This window comes from Plecotus auritus (genome assembly GCF_963455305.1).
Source record: "Plecotus auritus genome assembly, chromosome: 5".
Lineage (NCBI taxonomy): Eukaryota > Metazoa > Chordata > Mammalia > Chiroptera > Vespertilionidae > Plecotus > Plecotus auritus.
This window is the reverse complement of record NC_137776.1, coordinates 169287050-169310917: the sequence shown is the minus strand read 5'-3', so window position 1 is coordinate 169310917 and position 23868 is coordinate 169287050. Positions and strand designations below refer to the sequence as shown.

The following is a 23868-nucleotide window of genomic DNA, read 5'->3' as shown; positions in this document are numbered from 1 at the left end:
AGGTCTTGTGACTACTTTGGGGTTCAATGTTTTCCTGGAGCCAGACTGGGAGAGAGGGAAGATGCATACATCCACAGCTGTGAGAAATTAATATGAAAGTTTTAAAAAATGAATGGTTTTCCTAGAGAATGACAGTATGAGATGTGATGGTTCTGATCTCCCTTTCTAGGTTCCTGAGATTCCCACACCTTCTTCATCCCCAGCAGACAGAGGAGCATGAGGCCTGAGAACCAGAGCAGCATGTCCCAGTTCCTCCTTCTGGGGCTCCCCATCCCGCCAGGGCAGCAGGGCATGTTCTTCACCCTGTTCCTGGGCATGTACCTGACCACGGTGCTGGGCAACCTGCTCATCATCCTGCTCATCAGGCTGGACTCCCGCCTGCACACACCCATGTACTTCTTCCTCAGCCACTTGGCCTTCTCTGACATTGCTCTTTCATCTGTTATGGTCCCAAAGATGCTCATGAACATGCAGACTCAGCAACAATCCATCTCCTTTGTGAGATGCATTTCTCAGTTTTCTTCATACTTTTTGTTAGTCTTGACAATTTCCTTCTGGCTGTGATGGCATATGACAGGTACGTGGCCATCTGTCAGCCTCTGCACTACACCACCATCATGAGGGAGGGCTGTATGTGCTGCTGGTGGCTGGCTGCTGGGTTCTCTCCTGTGTCCATGATTTGTTGCACACTCTTCCATTGGTCTGACTGTCCTTTTGTGTCCATAATATCATCACCGACTACTTCTGTGATCTCCTTGCACTCCTGAAGCTGAGCTGCTCATACATCTCCCTAAATGAGCTGGTCCTATTCATTGATGCAGGAATGATTTTCTTCCTGCCTTTTGGAGTTATTTTGGGCTCTTATATCCATATAGGGACCATCACCTGAGGGTGCCCTCCACCAAGAGACTCTTTAAAGCCTTTTCGACCTGTGGCTCCCATCTCTCTGTGGTGTCTTTATACTACGGGACACTTGCTGGTGTTTACTTTTTCTCCTCATCATGGGGTTCCAAAGACATAATCGCTTCGGTCATGTATACGGTAGTTACCTCCATGCCGAACCCCTTCATCTACAGCCTGAGGAACAGAGATATAAAACAGGCCTTAGAGATGTGTGTCAATAGGGTTAAGTTCTTTAACGGGAATCACTAAATTCTCTTGTTGCAGTCAGGAGCACAGTGATATAGATCTCCTAAAATTATTGTATGGTTGACATTTGCATATACGTTTCATAGAACATTCCTTCTGTTGTCTTGTACAAATTTATTACTATGTCAACTAAGTCATGTTTGATACTTGGATTGTTAATAATTCTTTATTCCTAATTGATGTTTTTCATTTTTTCATCACCTCTTATAAGACATATGCAAAATCTTATGAAGAACATTTTACACAATTATAATTTGTGAATTTGTCTCCGTTTTGCGATATCTCATTTTTGCTTATGTATTTTTTATTTTATGTTATAAAAGACTCACTTATTTAGCATCATATTCTGCCTCTGGTGAACTTTATTTATTTATTTATTTATTTATTTATTTATTTATTTTTGAACTAATTCCTTTATGACCGGTTTAGTTTGCTTCAAGGTGATTTTGCCATCTCTTCCCACCACACAAACAATGGCATCATGTTGGCAGACTGCAATCAGCCATGGTGAGTAATTACATATGAAATTTGGTATGTGCTACAAAGCAAGGCTGTTAAAAATGTAGAGATTTTTTAAAAATGCATTTAAGAGCATAACACTTCATTTAAATGAGGAAAATTTTTCTAGCAATGGGTCCTACCTCAATACTTCATTTACTTCTCATAGTAGTATAGGTACATATATGATATAAAAACAGATACAGATGTAGATACTAGTGTAGTATAGGTAATAAAGATGCCCACGACCTGGAATTGAACCCGCAACCATTCATTGTGCAGGCTGAAGCTGTAACCACTTAGCAACAACGGCCAGGGGTAATCCCCATTCTTTCTGTCTCAGTCCTGACCTACATCCCTATGAGTACACACACCCAAAGCTTCAAAATGAGTAACTATGGCAATGGATTATTACTCAGACAATAAGAATCCATGAGTCCATAATGATATAAATGAATGAATAAAAAACAAATGACTGGGGAATAAGGGTAAGTTTTTTCTTATAGGAGAATACAACTAATAAACAAGGAACATATGACAGAATTAGAAGACTCACTATTTGGCCTCAACGTTTTCAATAATTTTGTCATATAAGAATTACCAATGGATGTTAACTATAGTGGGTGAAGTTTTAATAAGGAAAAAGTTATGCTTATATAATATCAAGACATCTACCCAAATGATACCTATTAATAACAAGGTTAAAATAGTAACCTGAAGAAAATTGTGACTTTTCTGTAGAGAACTTGGCAGACACCACCTTAGCCAACCAATCAAGGATAAAAACACTAGAGATTTCAAGATATCTGCAGATTTGCTGAAAGCTGCACCTACTAGCTCCCAACCCCAAACCAGATTTGCAACTAAATTGCAGAGCAATCAATTTGAAAAACAATTCAAGGATAGCAATCTGAAAACTTATAACCAAAGAGCACAGTAGAAATCACATGGGGGTTGGTAAGAAGGGTGGAGATGGTAAAAGGGAGAGCCTCCTCATAAATGTGTGGTTGTGCTGAAAAGCCAGAAGGATATCGCAGGCGTGGAGCTCCCTCCTCTTAGAAGCATTGTGTCTCAACCCCAAGCAGGGATCCCAACCCAGAGCTACAGGGACGTGAGGAGTGCTGGCGAGGATGTAGAGAAAAAGGAAGAATTGTGCATTGCTGGTGGGAATGCAGACTGATGCAGCCACTGTGGAAAACAGTATGGAGTTTCCTCAAGAAATTAAAAATGGAACTCCCATTTGACCCAGTAATTCCACTTCTAGGAATATATCCCAAGAAACCAGAAACACCAATCAGAAAGGTCATATACACCCCTATGTTCATAGCAGCACAATTTACAATAGCTAAGATTTGGCAACAACCTAAGTGCCCATTAGCAGAGGAGTGGATTAGGAAACTGTGGTACATCTGCCAGGGGTCCTCAAACTTTTTAAACAGGGGGCCAGTTCACTGTCCCTCAGACGGTTGGAGGACTGGACAATAGTTTAAAAAAAAAAACTATGAACAAATTCCTATGCGCACTGCGGACCCGGGATGAGTCGGCTGCTAAGCAGGACAGGCAGCGGCACCCGGCAGGCCCGATAAATGTCCTCAGTGGGCCGCATGTGGCCCGCGGGCCGTAGTTTGAGGACCCCTGATACACAATGGTTTCCTATGCTGCTGTAAAAAAGAAAGAACTCTTACCATTTGCAATAGCATCGATGGAACTGGAGAGCATTTTGCCAAGTGAAATAAACCAGTTGGAGAAAGATAAATATCACATGATCTCACTCATTTGTGGAATATATTGAACAACATAAACTGATGAACAAATATAGATCCAGAGATATAAAAGCATAAAACCACTCATCAGTCATCAGCAGGAAGGCAAGGGAGGGTGTGTGGGGAATAAGATATCAACCAAAGGACTTGTATGCATGCATATAAACATAACCAATGGACACAGACACTAGGGGGGGTAGGGGATGTTTTAGGGGGTGGGGGTAGCCAATGGGGAAAAAAAGGAGACATATGTAATACTATATGTAATACTTTAAACAATAAAGAATTTTTAAAAACTGTGGTACATCTACACAATGGAATACTACGCTACTGTAAAAAGAAGGAACTTCTATCATTCGCAACAGCATGGACGGACACAGAGAGCATTATGCTAAGTGAAATAAGCCAGTCAGAGAAAGATAAATATCACATGATCTCACTCATTTGTGGAATATAATGAACAACCTAAACTGATGAACAAAGTAGTTCCAGAGACAAACAAGCATTGAACAGTCCATCAATTCTCAGAGGGAAGGCAGGGGAGGAGGGTTAAGATATCAACCAAAAGACTTGTATGCATGAATATAAGCATGACCAATGGATACAGACACTAGGGGAGTGAGAGCATGCATTGGGAGCTAGTGGTGGCCAGGGATAGGTCAATGGGGGGAAAAGAAGATATATGTAATACTATATGTAATACTTTAAACAATAAAGAATAAAAAAAAACTTAATTTATTTTATTTTATTTTTTTTATATATTTTATTGATACTTTACAGAGAGAAAGGGAGAGGGATAGAGAGCTAGAAACATCGATGAGAGAGAAACATCGATCTGCTGCCTCCTGCACACCTCCCACTGGGGATGTGCCCGCAACCAAGGTACATGCCCTTGACCAGAATCGAACCCGGGACCCTTCAGTCCGCAGGCCGACGCTCTATCCACTGAGCCAAACCGGTTTCGGCAAAACTTAATTTATTTTAAAAAGAGAGAGAGAGAGAGGAAGATATACAGAAGTTGAAGAATATACTCTGTTCATGGATTTGTAGAATCAACATAATTAAAATGGCCATACCACCCACCCAAAGCAATCTATAGATTAAATGCAATCCTTATTAAAATACCAATGGCATATTCCATAGACCTAGAAAAAAATTCCAAAAACTTATATGGAATTAAAAAAATACCCCAAATAGCTGCAGCTATCTTGAGAAAAAAAGAACAAATTTGGATGGATCACAAAACCAGATATCAAGTCATACTTAAAATATATTTTTATTGATTTCAGATAGGAAGGGAGAGAGAGAGAGATAGAAACATCAATGATAAGAGAGAATCACTGATCAGCTGCCTCTTTTACACCCCACACTGTGAATCAAGCCCACAACCTGGGCATGGGCCCTGATCTCCTGGTTCATAGGTTATCGCTCAACCACTAAGCCATGATGGTGGGGCTATTCCTAGGTAAATTTTTTTATGTAATTGTAAATGGGACTGTTTTCTTAGTTTCTCTTTCTGCTAGTTCACTATAGGTATATACAAATACAACTGATTTCTGGATATGTATCTTGTATGCTGCTACTTTCCTGAATCCATTGATTAGTTCTGATAGTTTATTGGTGGAAAAATTAGAGTTCTCTATATACAGTCTCATGTCATCTGTAAATAATGACAGTTTTACTTCTTCCTTTCCTATTTGAACGCTTTATATTTCTTCTTGTCTGATCACTGTGGCCAGGACTTCAGTACTATCCTATATAATAAAAGCTTAAGATGCAAATCGACCGAACAGCAGAATGACCAGTCGCTATGACGTGCACTGACCACCAGGGGGCAGATCCTCAATGCAGGAGCTGCCCCCTGGTGGTCAGTACACTCCCACAGGGGGAGTGCTGCTCAGACAGAAGCTGGGCTCACGGCTGGTGAGCACAGTGGCGGTGACGGGAGCCTTTCCCGCCTCCACGGCAGCGCTAAGGAGCAACAGGCCAAGCAGTAAGGAGCAGCAAGCAGGTGGGCAGTAAGGAGCAAGGGGTCCGAGACTGGAAGAGGGATGTCCGACTGCCAGCTTAGGTCCAATCCACAGGGAATCAGGCCTTAGTTGGCAGGCGGACATCCCCTGAGGGCTCCTGGACTGCGAGAGGGCATAGGGCCAGGCTGAGGGACACCCCCTCCCAGTGCACGAATTTTGTACACTGGGCCTCTAGTGTTAAATAAGTGTGGTGAAAGTAGATATCCCTGTCGTGTTCCCATAACTTTGTGTGTGTCACTTAGTTTTTTTCTTATTATTGATTTTCAGTTTTATGCTATTATGGTCAGAGAATACATTTTATCTGATTTCAATCTCTTTAAATTTATTGAGACTTTTTTTGTGACCTAGCATGTTATGTGACTTGATTTGACCTGAATCTTTTTTTTTTATTATTGATATTTTACAGAGAGGAAGGGAGAGGGATAGAGAGCTAGAAACATCGATGAGAGAGAAACATCGATCAGCTGCCTCCTGCATACCCCCTACTGGGGATGTGCCCGCAACCAGGGTACATGCCCTTGACTGGAATCGAACCCGGGACCCTTCAGTCCGCAGGCCGACACTCTATCCACTGAGCCAAACCGGTTTCGGCTTGACCTGAATCTTTATGATGGCTTTCATTGATTTCACACTGATGGTGCACATCTCTTCCAAAGTGATATTCAATTACATCATGTTGATAGATTGCAAACAGCCAAGATAAGAATTACACTAAAAAAAATGGCATGTGCTACAAAGCAAGGCTTTCCAAAAAGAGAGAGAAATCCTTTTTAAAAGTTCATGTAACTGCACACCACTGGGTTTATATTTAGGAGATAGTTTTATCAATGGGTCCTACCTTAACATCTGATATTAGTATAGATCAGGGGTCCTCAAACTTTTTAAACAGGGGGCCAGTTCACTGTCCCTCAGACCATTGGAGGGCTGGACTATAGTTTTAAAACAAAACCTATGAACAAATTCCTATGCGCACTGCGGGCCCGGGACGAGTCGGCTGCTAAGCAGGACAGGCAGCGGCACCCGGCGGGCTGGATAAATGTCCTCGGCGGGCTGCATGTGGCCCGCAGGCCATAGTTTGAGGACCCCTGGTATAGATAATCTACTGATATTAGTATAGATAATTTTATATCTTAGATATAGGTATAGCTGTAGATAGAGATAAAGGTAACTATAGCAATACTAGTATAGTATAGAATAGATAATAAACATGTATCTTTCTTGTGGTTCATGTTTACATGGCATTTCTTTTCCATTACATTATACTTTTCTATAATTTTGTATCTGAAAGGTGTCCTTTGTTAACTGTGTAAAGTTAGATTTTGCACATCTTAGTTACAGGAACAATTATTATATTTATGGAGATTTTTATCTATATACTAGAGTCCCAGTGCATAAATTCGTGCACGGGTGTGGTCCCGCTGGCCTGGCCCCAATCAGGGAAGATCTGGGCTGGGCCTGTAGGGAGGAGGAAATGGCAGGAGTTTGGCCAGTGGGCCCCGCCCCCAATTGGGGTGGGGAGCCAATTGGGGGCGGGGCTGGCCATGGGAGGGGCTGTAGGTGGTGGGCCAGGCAGCCCCGCCCCCGAATGGGGTGGGGGTGAAGATTGGGGGACAGCGGCCTCAGAAAGGGGCCATTGGTGGTTGGCCAGCTGGCCCTACCTCTGATCAGAGTGGAAGGGCTGATCAGGGTCAGAGCTAGTTGGGGGAGGGGCCGCAGGTGGTTGGCCGGCCAAACCCACTCCCTGTTGGGGTAGGGGGATGATCAGGGGTGGGGCCAGCCGGGGGAGAGGCTGCGGGCCAATTGGGATTGGGCAGGGCGATCAAGGGTGGAACCAGCCAGGGGGAAGGGCCATGGGGAGGGTTGGCCAGCCGCCCAGCCCTCGATCGGGTTGGGAAAGGCCAATCAGGGGCGGGGCTGGGTGGGCAGAGGAGCCACAGGAGGTTTACCTGCTGGCCCCACCCCGCCAGTCGGGCCGGTTCACTGGCCACAGTGGGCATCATAGCTACCAGTCATTCTGGTCGTTATGGCATTCCGGTGGTTACGTTGTTCCGGTCACTGGCTTTTTATATATATAGATATCTAATGTAGCCATAATATGTTTAAACTTACATTTTCCACATTACTATGACTTTATTCAATACATCTGTTTCATATTTATTCTCTCTTGTCTTCCTTCCTTTTGATTAAATATATATTTTGTTATTTCATTCCCCCTCTATTAGCTTATTAATCCTAAATTATTATTATCTTATAATTCTTATCTGTTTTTATGTAAAAATTACTTGTTACCTTTTCCTTAATTTTTAATTTTTAATTATACTTTACTATACAAAACACAAAATTTACCATTTCCGCTATTAGAGGTATACAATTCCGAGGCATTTAGGACATTCACCACCAATATCTCATTCTAGGACTCCTAAAGAATACTCTATAGAACATCAATGCAATTGAGTATTTTGCAACTGCGGAAAAATAAGAACAAACATATCTATGGATCAATATGAAGAAATATGAGGATATATTGGTAAATGGGAGGAAAGCAATGTGCAAAAGTACACTTATAGCATGCTACTTTCTATGTAAAAATGAAGGGGAAATAAAATATACATGTCTCTTCCCATTTAAGCAATAAGAAAAACAAGCAAAATTAATCAGAAACTAATAAGATTGTTTACCTAAAAGAGGTGAGGCAGAAAAGATGGGAGATAAGTAGAATTATTTGTATCGTGTGACCATGTTGTCTTTTGTCACTAAAATTAAATAGGAGAGGTGGTGAACAAAAATAAAAAATAAAACAAAACAAATGAATCTAACCATATTTCAAATTAATACCATAATTAGACTTAAGGGGGAAATAAAATAAGTAACCTAAGTAATTCTTGAATTCAGAATTATGTCTACATATTCTCAAGAACAGGCATATAGATCAATGGAACAGAACAGAGAACCCAGGAGTTGAATTGACCCAACCCATTACCCTCAATTAATATTTGACTAAGGAGGCAAGAGCATACAATGGAGTCAAGACAGTCTGTTCAACCAACGGTGGGGAAGCTGGACAGGTACATGCAAAAAAAGTGAAACTATACCACCAACTTACACCATAGACAAGAATAAACTCAAAATGGATAAAATAATTAATTTTTAAATCATAAAGTCATAAAAAATCATAGAAGAAACCATAGGCAGCAAAATCACAGACATCTCTCATAGCAATATGTTTACTGGTACATCTCCTAGGACAAAGGAAGCTAAGGAGCCAATAAACAAATGGGACTACATGAAAATAAAAAGCTTCTGCACAGCAAATGAAACCATCAACCAAGACCATGTGGATTCCTGCAACAGAGAGGAATTGACAGGACTGCTCCACCCATGAAGACATAAGAGAAACAGTCCAGAGATGGAAGACGCTGACAATGCCTTGCCATACTAGCAGTCAGCAGCTGTGCGACATGGCAGGTTGACCAGGACCAAACCAGAGAGGGTCAGACCTGCATTACCACCATTTGTCCACCATCCAGAACTGAAATACCATTGCTGACATGTACACATAAGGAACTGTTTGACATTGAAATTGGGACTCAAAAGAACTGTTGGCCCAGAAAGAAACTCACTACAGACTGATTCATTTGCCTCTCAGCATAGCCATTATTGCTTGTCTCATCTTCAGTTTTTATAAGTGTATTTCTAGTATCACATGATCTCACTCATGTAGGGGAAATAATGAACAACATAAACTGATGAACAATAACAGACCCAGAGAAAGGGAAGCATCGATCAGACTGTCAAACCTCAGAGGGAAGGTAGGGCAGGGTGGGGGTAAGGGGGAGAGATCAACCAAAGGACTTGTATGCATGCATATAAGCCTAACCAGTGGTCATGGACAACAGGGGGGTGGGGGCATGCGTGGGGAGGGGTTTGGGATGGGAATGGGGGGATTAGGACAAATATGTGATACCTTAATCAATAAAGAAATTAATAAAAATAAAAAAATATTTTTAAAAAAATGGAAAGGGAACCCACTGCATGGAAGAACATATTTGCCAATGATACATCTGATAAGGAGTTAATTTCTAAAATATATAAGGAGAGAAAAAAAAAGGCGGCAGAATAGACAGACATGTTCCGAGCCTTGTCCCAGAGCAGAAAGAAAGAACAGCTGAGGGTCGCACGAGGAGTGTTTGTTGGCAAGTTGGGGGACAGCTGAACTCCAGAAGGTGGGGGACTGCTAGACGGGGTTCCCCTGACCTGGCAGCCCCCACTGCGGCTGGGTTCCCTCCAGGAGCTGCGGGCTTGGACGCGGAGTCTGCGCCATCTTGGACCAGAAAGTGGAGCTTATCAAAAGCCTAAGAATCCACAACTGCGGCACCCACGGAACAGCTGCGAGCCCCAGAACACTGCTCTCCAATTGGCGCAAACACACGGGTTCAGAGGAGCTCTAAACTCCACCATGGAAAGGTCAGATTTCGCCTGGGATAAGGTGAGGTCTCTGGTCCCAGCGCGAGAGAGGAACGCGCGTTTTGCGGGAGCTGGAGGACCAGGGAAGTCTGTGCCTAGAAAAATCCGTGGCTGTTGGGGCTGGCGTGACCTGTGAATGTGGAAGGGGGTCCTCAGAGCTGCTAACAGAAGGGCTCTCTAAAAAGCAACCCATTTTGATCTGACGTGCAGGGACACCCTAAGAATTTCAGGGGTGTGCCGGCTGCCTAGACCTACGCGCAGCCCCGGGTTCGCACACTTGGGCTTTTTCCTCTTCAAATCCTTGCTTCTGATTACTAAGCCCAATACATAGGATCATCCAGTTGGGGTCACCCTGGGAGACTGCAGGGGAAAGTGTTTTTCTGGAACCTGGGGATCGGAGCAGGGAGTGACCATCAGAGAGCCAGCTCTGAGGCAGCCCATTCCCACAAACCGGTAGTGAGTGCCACAGGGAAAGAAGGCTCTAACACTGCCAAGAGAGGCCATATATAGACCCGGAAGTCAATCCAGAAACACTGCCACCCAGGGGCTCAATAACAAATTGACTCTTGTGTAATCAAAAATAAAGGAATACAAGAAATTAAGACACACCGCCTGCTTAAAATCAGGACTGGATTACAACACCGAAGAGCAGTGGAACACAGGGAACTGCAATACTGTCTGGACTGAGAAACAGGCGTGCCAAACAGAACAACAGAGGAAGTGAATGACCTTCACTACTCCACAATTTATTTTTATTTTTTATTTTTTTATTTTCATTTTTGCATCTTTTACTCAAGAAACTAATTTTTTTTCCTCACTTGATTTTACCTTTTTAATTATTACATTTTTATTTTCAATCCGTATTATTACTACTGCTATTTTATCTTTTTCTTTTTAAGTGTCATTTTATTTTCTCTTCATTTTATTTTGGGATTAGTGTTCTACATTCTATTTTTATCTTTCCTTTAGCATCGTTTTACTTTATCTCAACTCTACCTTTATGCCATCACTCCCTTCCTAACCTTCCCCTTTTCGGTGTCCTGTTTATCTTACCCCTTTCCTGCTTTAGATTTTCCCTATTCTTTCTGTTTACCCCTTGTTAAAATTTCACCCTACTTACATATCTAATCTCCAATCCCCTGCTCCAAGTCCATACACACCTCTCTCTTCGCTGCCTTAACTATCCAAAAAATTGTTTTTCTCTCTGTCCTTTTGTTGTTCTTTGCTTGAATGTAGATTATATCGAATTTTTATGCTTTTTTGTGAGGTTGTTTGCTTATTCTTCTTTTGTTTATTTTTTTGTTTATTTTGTGCTTCTGTTTTCCCTTGCCTCACTCAATATTAGTTGGTGTTGTAGTTTGTATTAATCCCTAGGTACTTGTTGCTGGCATTTGCTGGAATTAGTGATTGTTCTATTGGAGTTTTATCCCCAATATATATAGTCTGTTCCCCTTTCTCTCTTAGTCTCTTTCTTGTCTCTCTTACTTTTTTTTCCCTTTTCCCAATTTCATTTTGACACTCCTTTTTTTTTCCTTTCTTTCTTTTTCCTCTTCTTCTTTCTCTCCTATCCCCTAATTTGCCTTTCTCGGGTGGTCACCTTTATTGGAGGTTATTAATATCGTGAATACATTTCTGTTCAGTGCCTTGTGTGTTGTACCTGGTAGTGCTGTATTTTCTGCCTTTAAATCAACACAGGAGAGAGAGAACTACATAACCAGACACCCAGAGAAGAGAGACCATGGGGAGACAAAGAAACAGCCCACATATGAAAAAAAAGCAGGCATCACCAGAAAAGGAAGTAAACGAAATGGAGGCAATCAACCTTCCAGAAAAAGAATTCAGAGAAATGGTCATAAGGTGGCTGAAAAGAATGGAAGACAAATTCGACAATATGAGCAAGAACCAAGAGGAAATGAAGAAGAACCAAGAAGAAATGAAAAATGACATCGCTGCTGTAAAGAACTCAATAGAAAGCATCAAGAGTAGACTAGAAGAAGCAGAGGACCGCATCAGTGAGCTAGAAGACAAGATGGGAAAAAATACCCAAGTAGAGCAACTTCTAGAAAAAAAAAATTAAAAAGCAGGAGGAGAGCCTAAGGGAACTTTGGGACAACACGAAACAAAACAACATCCTCATAATAGGGATTCCAGAAGGAAAGGAAGCTGAGCAAGGAATAGAAAACCTCTTTGAAGAAATAATGACAGAAATTTTCCCTGATATAGGGAATAAAAAACCCACACAAATCCAAGAAGCTCACAGAGTCCCAAGCAAAATGAACCCCAAAAGACCGACACCAAGGCACATTATAATTAAATTGGCAAACACCAACGACAAAGTAAGAATCTTAAAAGCGGCAAGAGAGAGACAGAAAGTTACATACAAAGGAAACCCCATCAGACTAGCAACTGATTTCTCAACAGAAACTCATCAGGCCAGAAGCGAATGGAATGAAATATACAAAGTCATGCAAAGGAAGGGTCTGAATCCAAGAATACTGTACCCAGCAAGGCTATCAATCAAAATTGAAGGTGAAATCAGGAGCTTCACAGACAAAAAAGGGCTAAGGGAATTTATTGCCACCAAACCAGCAATGCAAGAAATGCTAAAGGGTCTGCTATAAAAAAAAAAAAAAAATAGGAAGTGAAGAAGGAACACAGGAGTAAAGAATAGGAATGGCGACAAATAAGTACCTATCAATAATAACTTTAAATGTAAATGGATTAAATGCCCCAATCAAAAGACATAGGGTAACGGATTGGATAAGAAAACATGACCAAGATATCTGCTGTCTACAAGAAACCCACCTCAGAAAAAAGGACGCACACAGACTGAGGGTGAAAGGAGGGAAAAAGGTTTTCCAGGCAAATGGAACTGACAAAGAGCTGGGGTAGCAATACTTATATCTGACAAATTAGATCACAAAGTGAAGGACATAACAAGAGATAAGAAAGGACACTTCATAATACTAAAGGGAGCAATCAAACAAGAAGAAATAATTCTGGTAAACATATATGCACCCAATACAGGAGCGCCCAAATACATAAAAAAAACTCCTGGAGGATATCAAGGGAGAGATTGACAGCAATACAATCATAGTAGGAGACTTTAATACCCCACTATCACCATTGGACAAATCCTCTAAACAAAAAATAAGCAAAGAAACAGCAATCCTAAATGACTCACTAGACCAGATGGAATTAATTGACATCTTCAGAACATTTCACCCCAAAGCCACAGAATATACATTCTTCTCAAGTGCACATGGGTCATTTTCAAAGATAGACCATATGTTGGGACATAGGCAAAGTCTCTTCAAATTCAAGAAGATAGAAATCATATCAAGCATCTTCTCAGACCACAGTGGTATAAAACTGGAAATCAACTACAATAAAAACACCCCAAGGAAATCAAACACATGGAGACTAAACAGCATGCTATTAAACCATGACTGTGTTACCAGAGAGATCAAAGAAGAAATAAAAAACATCATGGCAACAAATGACAACGAAAACACTACAATCCAAAATCTATGGGACACAGCAAAAGCAGCCTTGAGAGGGAAGTTCATAGCTCTACAAGCCTACTGCAAAAAACAAGAAACAATGGTAATAAATTACCTAACCCAACAACTCAAAGAGTTAGAAAAAAAAGCAACAAGAAAAGCCCAGTGTAAGCAGAAGGAAGGAAATAATAAAGATCAGGGCAGAGATAAACGACACTGAGACCCAAGAAACAATACAAAAGATCAACAAAACCAAGAGCTGGTTTTTTGAAAGGATAAACAAGATTGATGAACCTCTAGCCAGGCTCACCAAGAAGCAAAGAGAGAGGACCCAAATAAAAAAAATCAGTAATGAAAGAGGTGAAATAACAGGTCCCGCCGAAATACAAAGGATTGTTAAAAAATACTATGAAAAACTCTATTCCAACAAACTGAACAACCTGGAGGAAATGGACATATTCCTAGAAAAATATAACCTTCCAAAACTCAATCAGGAAGAATCTAAAGAGCTCAATATGCCAGTAACTATGGAAGAAATTGAAGCAGCCATCAAAGAGCTTCAGCAAACAAAAGCCTGGGGCCAGATGGCTTCACAGGAGAGTTTTACCAAACATTCAAGGAAGAACTAAAACCTATCCTCCTCAGACTATTCCAAAAAATTCAACAGGAAGGAACACTTCCAAGCTCATTCTATGAAGCCAGCATCACCCTAATACCAAAACCAGATAAAGACAACACAATGAAGGAGAATTACAGGCCAATATCCCTCATGAACGTAGATGCCAAAATCCTCAACAAAATTCTAGCAAATCGGATCCAGCAGTACATCAGAAAGATCATACACCATGACCAAGTAGGGTTTATCCCAGGAATGCAAGGATGGTACAATATCTGCAAATCAATAAACGTGATACATCACATAAACAAATTGAGAGATAAAAATCACATAGTCATATCAATTGATGCAGAAAAAGCACTTGACAAAATCCAACACCCTTTCTTGATAAAAACTCTCAACAAGGTGGGAATATAAGGATCATACCTCAACATAATGAAAGCTATATATGATAAAACCACAGCTAACATCATACTCAATGGGCAAAAACTAAAACCATTTCCCCTAAGAACAGGAACATGACAGGGATGCCCACTCTCACCACTCCTGTTTGACATAGTACTGGAAGTATTAGCCATTGCAATTAGACAAGAAGAAGAAATAAAAGGCATCCAAATTGGAAAAGAAGAAGTAAAGCTGTCCTTATTTGCAAATGACATGATATTGTACATAAAAAACCCAAAAGACTCCATCAAAAAACTAACAGACTTAATAAATGAATTCGGCAATGTAGCAGGATACAAAATTAATGCCAAGAAATCTATGGCATTTCTATACACCAACAGTGAACTTACAGAAAGAGAGACTAAAAAAGCAATCCCATTTTCCATCACACCAAAAAAATTAAGATACTTAGGAATAAACCTAACCAAGGAGGTAAAAGACCTATACGCGGAAAACTACAGGACACTGAAAAAAGAGATAGAGGAAGATGTAAACAGATGGAAGAACATACCATGTTCATGGATTGGGAGAATCAACATCATTAAAATGTCCATACTACCCAAAGCAATCTATAGATTCAATGCACTCCCCATTAATATACCAATGGCATATTTCACAGATCTAGAAAAAACTCTCCAAAAATTCATCTGGAATAAAAAAAAAGACCCCGAATAGCCACAGCAATCCTGAAAAAGAAGAATAAAGTAGGAGGGATCTCAATACCAGATTTCAAGCTGTATTACAAAGCCACTGTCCTCAAAACAGCCTGGTACTGGCACAAGAACAGACATATAGATCAATGGAATAGAATAGAGAATCCAGATATTGACCCAAACCACTATGCGCCATTAATATTTGACAAAGGAGGCATGAACATACAATGGAGTCAAGACAGTCTCTTCAATAAATAGTGTTGGGAAAATTGGACAGATACATGCAAAAAAATGAAACTAGATCACCAACTTACACCATACACAAAAATAAACTCAAAATGAATACAGGACTTAAATATAAGACAGGAAACCATAAAAATACTAGAGGAATCCACAGGTAGAAAAATCTCAGACATATGCCAAAAGAACTTTTTCACTGATACTGCACCTAGGGCAATGGAAGCCAAAGAGAAAATAAACAAATGGGACTACATCAAAATAAAAAGCTTTTGCACAGCAAAAGAAACCATCAACAAAACAACAAGAAACCCCACTGTATGGGAGAACATATTTGCAAATGTTATCACTGATAAAGGTTTAATCTCCAACATCTACAGGCAGCTTATACAACTTAATAAAAGGAAGATAAATGATCCAATAAAAAAATGGGCAACGGACCTAAATAGAATATTTTCGAAAGAAGACAGAAGGAAGGCCAAGAGACACATGAAAACATGCTCAAAGTCACTAATTATCCGAGAGATGCAAATCAAAACGACAATGCAGTACCATCTCACACCTGTCAGAATGGCTATCATCAACAAATCAACAAATGACAAGTGTTGGCGAGGATGCGGAGAAAAAGGAACCCTCGTGCACTGCTGGTGGGAATGCAGACTGGTGCAGCCACTGTGAAGAACAGTATGGAGTTTCCTCAAAAAACTGAAAATGGAACTCCCATTTGACCCAGTAATCCCACTCCTAGGAATATATCCTAAGAAACTAGAAACACCAATCAGAAAGGATATGTGCACCCCTATGTTCATAGCAGGACAATTTGCAATAGCTAAGATTTGGAAACAGCCTAGGTGACTGTCAGCAGATGACTGGATCAGAAAACTATGGTACATCTACACAATGGAATACTATGCTGCCATAAAAAAGAAGGAATTCTTACCATTTGTAGCAACCTGGATGGAATTGGAGAACATTATGCTAAGTGAAATAAGCCAGTCAATGAAAGAAAAATACCACATGATCTCACTCATTTGGGGATAATGAAAAACATTATAAACTGATGAACAAAAAGATAGATACAGAGGCAGTAAAGCATCAAACAGACTGTCAAATTACAGTGGGAAGGTTAGGGAGAGGTGGGGGAAATAAGAGATCAACTGAAGGACTTATATGCATGCATATAAGAGTAACCAACGGATGCAAAACATTGGGGGGTGAGGGCATGTATGGGAGAGGGGTGGGAGGGCAATGGTAAGATATGTACACATATAATACCTTAATAAAAATAATAATAAAAAAACAGAATCCCCCCCCAAAAAATAATAAAAAAATAAAATAAAATATATAAGGAACTCATAAAACTTAACAAAAGGAAGACAAACAATCCAATAAAAAATGGGCAAAACACATCAATAGATACTTCTCCAAAGTGACCAAGAGACATATGAAAAAACTGCTCAAAGTCATGATCATCAGAGAGATCTGAATTAAAACAACAATGAGGTATCACCTCACACTTGTCAGAATAGCTACTATTAACAAATCAACAAATGACAAGTGCTGGCGAGGATATAGAGAAAAGGGAACCACAGTGCACTGCCAGTGGGAATGCAGAATGGTGCAGCCATTATGGAAAACAGTATGGAGTTTCCTCAGAAAATTAAATATGCAACTCCCATTTGACCCAGTGATTCCACTTCTAGGAATATATCCTAAGAAACATGAAACACAAATAAGAAGGAATGTATGCACCCTAATGTAAATTGATAGCTGTACAATTTACAATAGCTAACATCTGGAAACAGCCCAAGTGCCCATCAATAGATGAGCGGATAAAAAAGCTGTGGTGCATTTACACAATGTAATACCATGCGGCTGTAAAAAAGAAGGAAATCTTACCATTTGCAACAGCATGGGTCGACCTGGAGAGTACTATGCTAAGAGAAAAAAGCCAGGCAGAGAAAGATAAGTATCACATGATCTCACTCATATGTGGAATGTAATGAATAAAATAAACTTATGAACAAAATAGATCCAGAGCCATAGAAGCATGGAACATACTGACAAATTTTAGAGAATGGTTGGAGGTGGGGGTTAGGGGTGGGGGATAAACTAACAGGGGAACTTCTCTGAATATATTCATAGCCCATGGAAACAGACAATAGTGTGGTCAAGGCATGGGAGTAGCAGGTATGGTGCAGGGGTCCTCAAACTTTTTAAACAGGGGGCCAGTTCACTGTCCCTCAGACCATTGGAGGGCCGGACTATAGTTTTTAAAAAAAACTATGAACAAATTCCTATGCACACTGCGGGCCTGGGACGAGTCGGCTGCTAAGCAGGACAGGCAGCGGCACCCGGCAGGCCCGATAAATGTCCTCGGCAGGCCGCATGTGGCCCGCGGGCTGTAGTTTGAGGACTCCTGGTAGAGGGTCAGGTATGGTATATAGGGGCATATATGGTTTAGAGGGGGTCAATGGGCAAAAAAAACAAAGGGGCATCTGTAATATTTTTAACAATACAGATAAATTAAAAACAGAAACAAAGTTTTAAGCTGTACGTAGTGTGTCATTAACAGTTGGTATGAGCTCAAGATTCTGAAACAACTCACCATGTATCCAAAGATTCAGGAAGTAAGTAAACATTGAGGAAAAGAGAGTGACTCCTAAATCTCTGGGAAAGGAGCTGTGTACATGGAACAGGAGAGACTGGGAAGAACTCCATGATGGCAAACTAGAATAGGAGGTATTGAGTGGAACTCATGGATTTTAAAATATATAAATAGATTGAAATTTATAGGTTATAGAGGAACACCTATACTTTTTCCATTCCCCATTCTTCTATCCCTATCTTGACCCACCTCCTATGGGTAAACGTTCCTTTAGTTCCTTAATTTCTGGTTTTTACTTCTTGTGTTTCTTTAATGCATATTCCCAGTTGGCTTCTCTGTGATCATTTAGAATCCTTCTAAGTAATGACCATACCTAGAGCTTCAAAATGAATAACAACTATAATGGATTATAACTCAGAGAATAAGAATCCATAAGTCCATAATGATATAAATAAATTAATATGAATGGAAAATAAGAGTAAGATCCTTCTCATAGGAGAATACAATTAATAAACATAAAAGAAATGATAAAATTAGAAAAATCACCATTTGGCCACCACATTTCTAATAATTTTATCATATAAAAATAATCAATGAATGTTAAATGTAGTCTATGCAATTTTAATAAACATATGTTTATGTTGTTTTTAAAATATGTATCCAAATGAAACCTATTAATAAACAGGTTAAAATAGTAACTTTTAAAAAATGATAACTTTACAGTAGAGAACCTGGCACACACCACCTTAGCCAACTGATCAGGGTAAAACACTAGTCATTGGAAAAATTAATGTCATATACCTTCTAATAATATGCTCTGTGATATATCTGCTGAAAATCTAAGCCTGTATATACATACATAAAAATATATGGTAAACATAATAAAAGTTAACCTTTGGGGAATCTGTTTGAAGCCTGTCCAGGAATTCTTAATATCATTTTTACAACTTTCTATATCTTTAAAATAATTGCAAAATAAAAAGTGGAAAAATCTATTCTCTCGGCTGGAACAATGCCCAAGAAGAAAGGTGGCCAGGACATGACTGGAATCAGGGACACTGTCCCCCAGGACTCCAGTCCCTGGGGCTGTTGGACACACAGCACCCCAAAGGGCAGTCAGAAATTAGCCACAGCTAGGGGACTTGGTTGCAGTCTCTCATTAGCAGTTAAGTGTTATCTTTGGACTCATTTCTCTGGAGCAGGTTAAGGAAAATGGAAATCTGTAGAAGTGCAAGGCCCAAGATATTGCTTCTGTGTGTCTGGATGTTAGGTCTCCTGAAGAAAACCTGAGGAGATGGACACCAGTCTGGAGCAGAAGGTGTCTGAACTCACCAATGATGAGCCCAGGTAAGAGGAGCTGGAAATCTGCTAATATTGGCGATGGATCTGCCGGTGTGCTAGTGGGTTCATGTGTGAGACTTCGTGTTCATGACTGTGTGTGTCAGTCTGTGTGTCTGTCTGAATATACTATGTATGCTTGAGTACGTGCTGTTTGATAGTTGTGTGTATGCATGCACTATGTAGCTGACTCTTTTCCTGAGTCACATTTAACCTGGCCCCTGTTTTAGTGTGTGTAAATCCAGTCACCAGCCTCCTGGAATGTGATTAGGGACTCCTCATTCATATCTGAGAAAGTAAACACTGGCATCACAGCTGTGCATTGGGAGTGAGGTTGTTGTCTCTGCTGCTGGACAGGAAGATGCCCTACCTCACCAGGAACCAAGGACAGGTCAGAGAGAGCTCACACCTCTGCTCAGCAGCATGTACTGGGGCACATGGTAGCTGTGTCTGTGGGTGACACACGTGTGTGAGAGCAAAAAGGGAAGTTGTTGGGTTTTCTCTGTATGTTACCATATGTATATGACCATGTGCATGGGGTATTGGTGATAGTATAATGATGGTGCCTGTGATAGAATACGCTTAACTGCCCCATGCTGACTGCCCTCCCAGGAAGGGGATGGGACAGAAGGGGGGAAACATACCACTCATTAATAAGAGGGTGTGTGCTGCTTAATGCCTGGGTGGGCATATGTATTGTTGGTGTGTGTTTCCTATGATATTTTTTAATTGTTTGTGCTTTTGTGTGTTTGGGGTGATGTATGTGTATAGTGCATGAGTTATGTGGGGATTAAGTGTTTACCAGATGTGTCATGAGCCAGCTGTGTTGATGTGCATTGAGAGAGTTTGTGGGTAAGTGGTCCATCATTGAGTGGTGTGTATGTCTCACTTTGCGTGTTAATAATGACTTATATGTATGTCTATGAGTGTTTATAAGCTGAACCCCATATTGGCTACCCTTCCCTTAGGATGGGAACATGATCACAGTTCATTGAAATTCTCAAATCGGCTGTGTGTGTATGTGTGTGTGTGTGTGATTTGTATGTGTGTCTGGGGCTTCCAACTTGGCCTTATGACCTCAAATACTTCCTTCAGAGCCCTTCTCCAGGGGCACCATTGGCTGAGCTAAACAAGCTCCAAAGAACCCCCTGGTCTGAAATGGATCTGCTGTCCTTCTCACATACCTGAGTGTGACTGTCACTCAGGTTTTTAACACTTTCAGTTAATGTCCAGGCAAAGAAACATTAGGTGTCATACTGTGTGAAGTCTGAGTGCAGGACTGCCACCATTGGTGTGGCAAACCTTGAGAAAGTCACTTAAGTCATTGGCCTCTGTTTTCAATCTACAAAGAGAAAGGAATGACACTTGCCTCATAAAACACAGGTCCTCAACTAACATGTATTTGTAAGCAAATGATAATGAATGTAAGGATGTTTTGTTAACTGACAAACAGATCATTATAAATGAAGGGAACTCTCTAGGTAGGGATCTAAGAAAATTTTGAAGTACTGTCAACCCTAAATTAGCAACAGGTGTTCTCAATGAAGAGGGAAGTTTCATGGGGAGTGGGTAAGAGCACCGGTTCTCATCATGCAGACATATTAGACTAAACTGCACGAAATAGTCAATATTTGATCATTTTTCTCTTTTATATTTATTCTTAAAGAGGACATACAATATATTAGATTTAGGTGTGTACAACATGGTGATTTACCAATTATATACCGACTACCACAATAAGTCTTGTAACAGTCAATTCACCATACAAAGTTATTACAATACTACTAACTCCATTAAAGAATATTTGGTACTTTTTAACCTACAAAAATGGTGTAAAACTTATATCCCTTGTATATCTATTTCCTAAGAGAATTCTTCGTGCAGCTGTGAAGATTTTTGATCTGGGAATGTAAAGCTGATGTTGAATTTACTTAGGAAACTAGATAAAGCCTTTAACCTCATGTTCAGCACAGTGTTTATGCCATCAAAATGCTCAGCATTATTACAAAAGATTTTTTGTGGACTGTTTGGGAGATTTTCTGGCATCTAATGGTTTCAATGGCCTCCCATTTCTAGCTTGTCCCTGTGTTTAGAGCTGGGGTTCAATGGGACAATGCTCCACAGACACCCACTCAGCACTGGCGTCTCCCATTATTTTAAAGTGGAAAAACTGACAGTTTTTCAGGGGCTCACCTTCTAGTTCTGCCAGAGTGAATTATTACGGTTTGGCTCTGGCCTAGTGTAGAAATTATCTCTCCATGCTCATCAAGATGTAAACTCATAGGATTGGGGACTTTGCTTCCCTTGTTCACTGCTGCATCTCTGTCCTTAGTAGAGGTCCTGACACCGACTCCATTTTCAATAAATCATGGTGAATGACACAGTGAATACACTCTTGCTTCTTTGTAATGAGGTCTTGTTGACAACTTGGGGTTCCAATGTTTTCCTGGAACCAGTCTACAATAGAGGACAGATGCACACATCCACAGGTGTGAGAAATAAATATGAAAGTTTTTAAAAATGAATGGTTTTCCCAGAAAATGTTGGTATGAGATATGATGGTTCTGATCTTCCTTTCTAGGTTCCTGAGACTCCCAACCTTTCTTCATCCTCAACAGACAGAAGAGCAACATGAGGTCTGAGAACCAGAGCAGCGTGTCCCAGTTCCTCCTCCTGGGGCTTCCCATCCCACCAGGGCAGCAGGGCGTGTTCTTCACCCTGTTCCTGGGCATGTACCTGACCACGGTGCTGGGCAACCTGCTCATCATCCTGCTCATCAGGCTGGACTCTCGCCTGCACACGCCCATGTACTTCTTCCTCAGCCACTTGGCCTTCTCTGACATTTCTCTCTCATCTGTTATTGTCCCAAAGATGCTCACGGACATTCAGACTCAGCAACAATCCATCCCATATGTGGGGTGCATTTCTCAGTTGTATTTTTTCTTACTTTTTGCTAGTGTTGACAATTTCCTTCTGGCAGGGATGGCATATGACAGGTATGTGGCCATCTCTCACCCTCTGCGTTATACCACCATCATGAGAAATGGACTGTGCATGTTGCTGGTGGCTGGATCTTATATGGTTGCCTGTGTCCATGCTCTTTTTTATACCCTCCTCTTGGTCCGACTGTCCTTCGGTGACCACAATACCATCACCCACTTCTTCTGTGAGCTCACTGTGCTGCTGAAGCTGAGCAGCTCCGACATCTCACTCAATGAGCTGGTTATATTCACTGAGGGAGGAATGCTTTACTTCCTGGTTTTGTGTGTTATTTTAGGCTCCTATATCCGTATAGGAACCATCATCCTGAGGGTGCCCTCCACTAAGAGACTCTCTAAAGCCTTTTCTACCTGTGGCTCCCATCTCTCTGTGGTGTTTTTATACTATGGGACACTTGCTGGTGTTTACTTTTTTTCCTCATCATGGGGTTCCAAAGACATAATTGCTTCGGTCATGTATACGGTAGTTACCCCCATGCTGAACCCCTTCATCTACAGCCTGAGGAACAGAGATATAAAACAGGCCTTAGAGATGTGTGTCAATAGGGTTAGGTTCTTTAAGCAGCAATCACTAAATTGTCTTGTTGCAGTCAGAAGCACAGTGAGGTAGATCTCCAAAAATTATTATATGGTTGACATATCCATAAAATTTTAATGAAATATGCATTCTGTTGTCATGTGTACTATTAAGTGCTATTATATATACCCTAAGTCACGTTTGAAACTTGGATTATTATTTTTATTCCTAATTGACATTTTTTGCTTGTTCATCATCTCCTATAAGATCTCTGCAAAATCTTATGCAAAACATGTTGTCCTATCTAATAAAAGAGTAATATGCAAATTGACTGTGCCTCCGCTACGACCACAAGCCAGGCCCACCAGCCAATCAGGAGTGAGTATGCAAACTAACCCAGCCAAGATGGCTGCAGCCACGGAGTGAGCAGGATGCTTGGGTTTCTATGACAATGGAGGAAGCCAAGCTTTCCACCGACCTGGTGGGCCCAGGCTTCTGCACCAGGCTACAAAGTTTCAATTATAGAAGATAAATAAATCCCAACAAAAATGGCAGTAGACATGGAGCTGGAGAGAGCAGAAGGCTTGAGTTGCCCCCGGTAATGGAGGAAGCCAAGCTTTCCACCTGCCCTGGCCTGCCTTGGTCTCTGCTAAAGGCTACAAAGTTTCAATTATAGAAGATAAATAAACCCCAGATACCAGGGCCTCTGCTTGGGTCACCGGGGGGTGTGGCCAGCCTGCAAACCAACACAGGCCCCTCGCCCAGGCCTCCCCATGCCCCAAGGGAACCCCCACTCTGATCCGGGACACTCTTCAGGGCAAACCAGCTGGCCCCCACCCATGTACCAGGCCTCTATCCTATCTAATCCTATCTAATAAAAGAATAATATGCAAATTGACTGTCACTCCAACACACAAGATGGCTGCCCCCATGTGGTCAAAGATGGCTGCCCCCATGTGGACACAACATGGCCACAAGATGGCCAATAGGGGAGGGCAGTTAGGGGTGACCAGGCCGGCAGAGGAGGGAAGTTGGGGGCGACTGGGCCT

At 41.0% G+C, this 23868-nt stretch overlaps 1 protein-coding gene and 1 pseudogene across 2 annotated transcripts; both read left to right on the top strand.

Moving 5' to 3' along the window:
* The first annotated feature begins 216 nt into the window (after positions 1 to 216).
* On the top strand, positions 217 to 1152 carry LOC308248373 (olfactory receptor 1J4-like; annotated as a pseudogene). The gene has a single exon. The product of its transcript is annotated as an olfactory receptor 1J4-like (transcript).
* A 20782-nt stretch (positions 1153 to 21934) lies between these two features.
* On the top strand, positions 21935 to 22912 carry LOC308247835 (olfactory receptor 1J4-like; the record flags this gene model as incomplete). Its single annotated transcript, XM_080667564.1, has 1 exon — positions 21935 to 22912. The coding sequence occupies one exon, from the start codon at positions 21935 to 21937 to the stop codon at positions 22910 to 22912; it is 978 nt and encodes a 325-aa protein (XP_080523690.1).
* Positions 22913 to 23868: the final 956 nt, after the last annotated feature.